This window comes from Ailuropoda melanoleuca, chromosome 14 (genome assembly GCF_002007445.2).
Source record: "Ailuropoda melanoleuca isolate Jingjing chromosome 14, ASM200744v2, whole genome shotgun sequence".
NCBI classification, from domain to species: Eukaryota; Metazoa; Chordata; class Mammalia; order Carnivora; family Ursidae; genus Ailuropoda; species Ailuropoda melanoleuca.
Genome location: NC_048231.1, coordinates 47,790,593 through 47,794,206, shown reverse-complemented (window position 1 = coordinate 47,794,206; position 3,614 = coordinate 47,790,593). Strand labels below are relative to the sequence as shown.

Sequence of the window (3,614 nt, the reverse complement as noted above, 5' to 3'; positions counted from 1 at the left end):
AGACGATGCAGGCGGCACACACCGCTGCCGGGGCCTGCACGCTGGAGGAGGCGGCGGGCGTCCACGGAAGCGGTGCCCCTGCCAGAGACGCCGGCGGCGGTCCCCTTGCTGGAGGTGGCGTCCGCAGCAGCGCCCTTCCTGCAGGCAGCGCCCACCTCGCTGGAGGCGGCAGGGGGGATTACGGATGTGGCGCCCCTGCCAAAGGCTTCCGGGACAGCACTCCTGGAGGCGGCGCCCTGCGCTCAGGAGGCTGAAGGGGCGACTGTGGAAGCCCCGCACGCTGGTTGCGGCGCCCCACACGCTGGACTGGCCTCCTCACTTCAGTGCTGCAGGGACTGCGGCATGGACGCAGATGGCGGCGCTGGAGGCTTCGGCAGTATTGATGGAGTCAGCGGCGGCGGCGCTGAAGGCGTCCTCGGCCTCAAAGGAGTCAGCGGGAGCGGGAGCGGCGGCGTTGCTGGAGGCGTTGGAGGCCGTGCAGGCCGTGCTGGAGGCGGTGCCGGTGGTGTTCCTGGAGGGGCGTTGACTGAGGACGCCTCGGTGCTGGAGGCAGCCCCAGTGTCAGCGGCGCCTCCCTCTGACATCAGTGGTGCCCGGACTCTGGCACTGAATGCGGCGTCGCTGGAGGTGGCATCACTGGAGGCCAGGGTGGTGTCAACAGATTTTGGCTTCAGCGCTGGAGGCGGCTGCGGCGGCGGTGGAGGCAGTGGCAGTGAGGGCGATGGTGAGTTCCCAGGCGGCATGGGCTGCCATGCAAGCGGCGGTGAGGGTGGTGATGGCATCGCGGGTGTTGATGTCCGTGGTGTTGCTGGCGGTGGTGGCGCGTCAGTGAGGTCAGGGGCCCCGGTGGCAGCGGCGCATGCATTGTAGGTACGCAGTGAGGTCAAGGGCCGTGATGTCGTGGGTTCCCTGGCGGGGAAGAGGATGGCGTGCTTGGTTAGGGCTCTGAGTCCCAGGCGGCGGTGAGGGCGAGGAATATGAGTTGTCACCGGGTGGCGAGGGCAGCAGTGGTATGGTTGTAGGCGAAGATGGAAGAGGGCATGGGCGGAATATTCAGCGGTGGCCACAGCAGTGAGGGCTGCAGCGCGGGTGGCAGGGAGATGGGCTGCGTTGGAAGGGGTGGTGAGTTTGGGGACCGCAGCGTGGCAAGGGCGGTGAGTTCTGTGATGGCAAGGGCAGCGTGGTGGCGATGGTGGTGAGGTCCCTGGCATTGCTGGCAGCGGCGCGTCAGTGACATCAGGGGCGGCAATGTTGTGGGTGGCGTAGGCCGTGTGGACGACATCAGAGGTCAGGGTTGTTAGTTCTGCCAGGGCAGTGGAGTGAATGGATGCAGCCTCAATGGCAGCCCTGGCGTGGGCGAAAATGGTGTGTTCCGGGACAACCTCAGCGGTAAGGGCGGGAGTGGCATCCTGACTGTCTATGGGAGTGGTGGTGTGGGCAGGGAGTTCTGCGGCGGTGGCAGCCACAGCTCTGGTGATGAGGTCCCTGGCATTTCTAGCAGCCAGGACGTGGGCAGTGAGGTCCCTGGCGTTTCTGGCGGTGCTGGTGCATCAGTGACCTCAAGGGCCGTGGAGGCGGCAGCGCAGGCCCTTCCATGCACCAATGACATCAAGTGGGTTGGCATGGTGGGCGGCGTTGGCGGTGAGGATTGGGGGGAGGGAGAGGTCGGTGAGTGTCCGGGTGTCAAGAGCAGCCAGGGCAGTGGAGTCGGGGAGGGCACCCGCGGTGGCAAGGGCACAACAAATCTTCGTTATGGATCCATTTCTCCAGGGACATGGACTTGTAGGTTATCCTCCTCTCTTGGCCCCTCTATGTTACGTTATGTATATACAGTCTTGTATTATACTTTGCATTATAGATGTTGTATATATTGTTTATTTAAATATTATGCTTTATATGTTATATTACTAAACATACTGTTGCAATGAAAATGCAGGTGTAAATATATTTCAAATAGGTATTTTCGTTTTCTTTGGTTAAAAGCTAAGAAGAGAAGTTACTGGATTGTAGGGTAGTTCTCTTTTAAATTTTTCTTTTGTTTGCGGAGGCTGCATACCGTTTTCCACAGCGTGTGCACCTCCTTAGGTACCCAGCAACAGTGCACCAGGGATCCCTGTCCTTCACATCCTAGGTAAGGTTTGTTATTTCTGTCTTTTTTATTTAAATTTTTTATTTTTATTTATTCATTTGACAGAGATAGGGACAGCCAGCGAGAGAGGGAACACAAGCAGGGGGAGTTGGAGAGGAAGAAGCAGGATCACAGCAGAGGAGCCTGACGTGGGGCTCGATCCCATAATGCCGGGATCACGCCCTGAGCCGAAGGCAGACGCTTAACCGCTGTGCCACCCAGGCGCCCCATCTGTCTTTTTCTTTAATAATAATTTTTTATTATGTCATGTTACTCACCATACAGTACATCCGTAGTTGTTTTTTTTTTTTCTCATTATCACTCATTTTATTCAATGTTGTGATTAAGGTTCTGGCCAAAGCAACAAAACAACAAACAGTAACAACAACAACAAGAGCAAGAACAACAAACAGTTGATTCTATTACACAGGCAGAGAATTTGTACTTGAAAAATTGCAGAGAATAATCTGATAATCAACAAAGAAAAACACAGGAACATTCTTATCCATTGTCATTAGCCATTTAAAAAACAGACTAGGGGCGCCTGGGTGGCCCAGTTGGTTAAGCATCTGCCATCATCTCAGGTCTTGATCCCAGGGTCCTGGGCTCCAGCCCTGGGTCCGGCTCCCTGCTCAGTGGGGAGCCTGCCTCTCCCTCTCCCCTCCATTCGTGCTCTCTCTCGCCCTTTGTTATCTCTGTCTCTCTTTATCAAATAAATAAATAAAATCTTCTAAAAAATAAAATAAAAAACAAAATAGAAAGAAGTAAATCACAGTGACAGCAAAGACTAAAATATCTAGAAGTAACTAAACAAGCTATAATCAAGATTTTCATGGAGAAAATTTAAAATGTCACCAAAGGATGTAAAAGAAGACTGAACAAATGGGAGAGGTACGTAATTGTTCTGGATAGGACCATACCTTCTAACATACTTTATTTTTTTTATGATAATTTTTTTTTATTATATTATGTTAGTCACCATACAGTACATCCCTAGTTTTTGACGTAAAGTTCCATGATTCATTACTTGTGTATAACACCCAGGGCACCATGCAATACGTGCCCTCCTTACTACCCATCACAGGCCTATCCCATTCCCCCACTCCCCTCCCCTCCAAAGCCCTCAGTTTGTTTCTTGGAGTCCATAGTCACTCATGCTTCACTCCCCCCTCTGATTACCCCCCCTTTCTTTATCCCTTTCTACTCCTACCGATCATCCTAGTTCTTATATTCCATAGATGAGAGAAACCATATGATAATTGTCTTTCTCTGCTTGACTTATTTCACTTAGCATTATCTCCTCCAGTGCTGTCCATGTTGCAGCAAATGTTGAGAAATCGTTCTTTTTGACAGCTGAATAATATTTCATTGTATATATGGACCACAACTTCTTAATCCAGTCATCTGTTGAAGGGCATCTCGGCTCCTTCCACGATTTAGCTATTGTGGACAATGCTGCTATGAGCATTGGGGTGCATATGGCCCT

General features: G+C 52.7%; 1 protein-coding gene across 1 annotated transcript; it reads left to right on the top strand.

The window, feature by feature from the left end:
- Window positions 1-342: 342 nt before the first annotated feature.
- Window positions 343-870, top strand: LOC105242137 (glycine-rich cell wall structural protein 1-like). Its single transcript, XM_011237455.1, has one exon. The coding sequence runs from the start codon at window positions 343-345 to the stop codon at window positions 868-870; it is 528 nt and encodes a 175-aa protein (XP_011235757.1).
- Window positions 871-3,614: the final 2,744 nt, after the last annotated feature.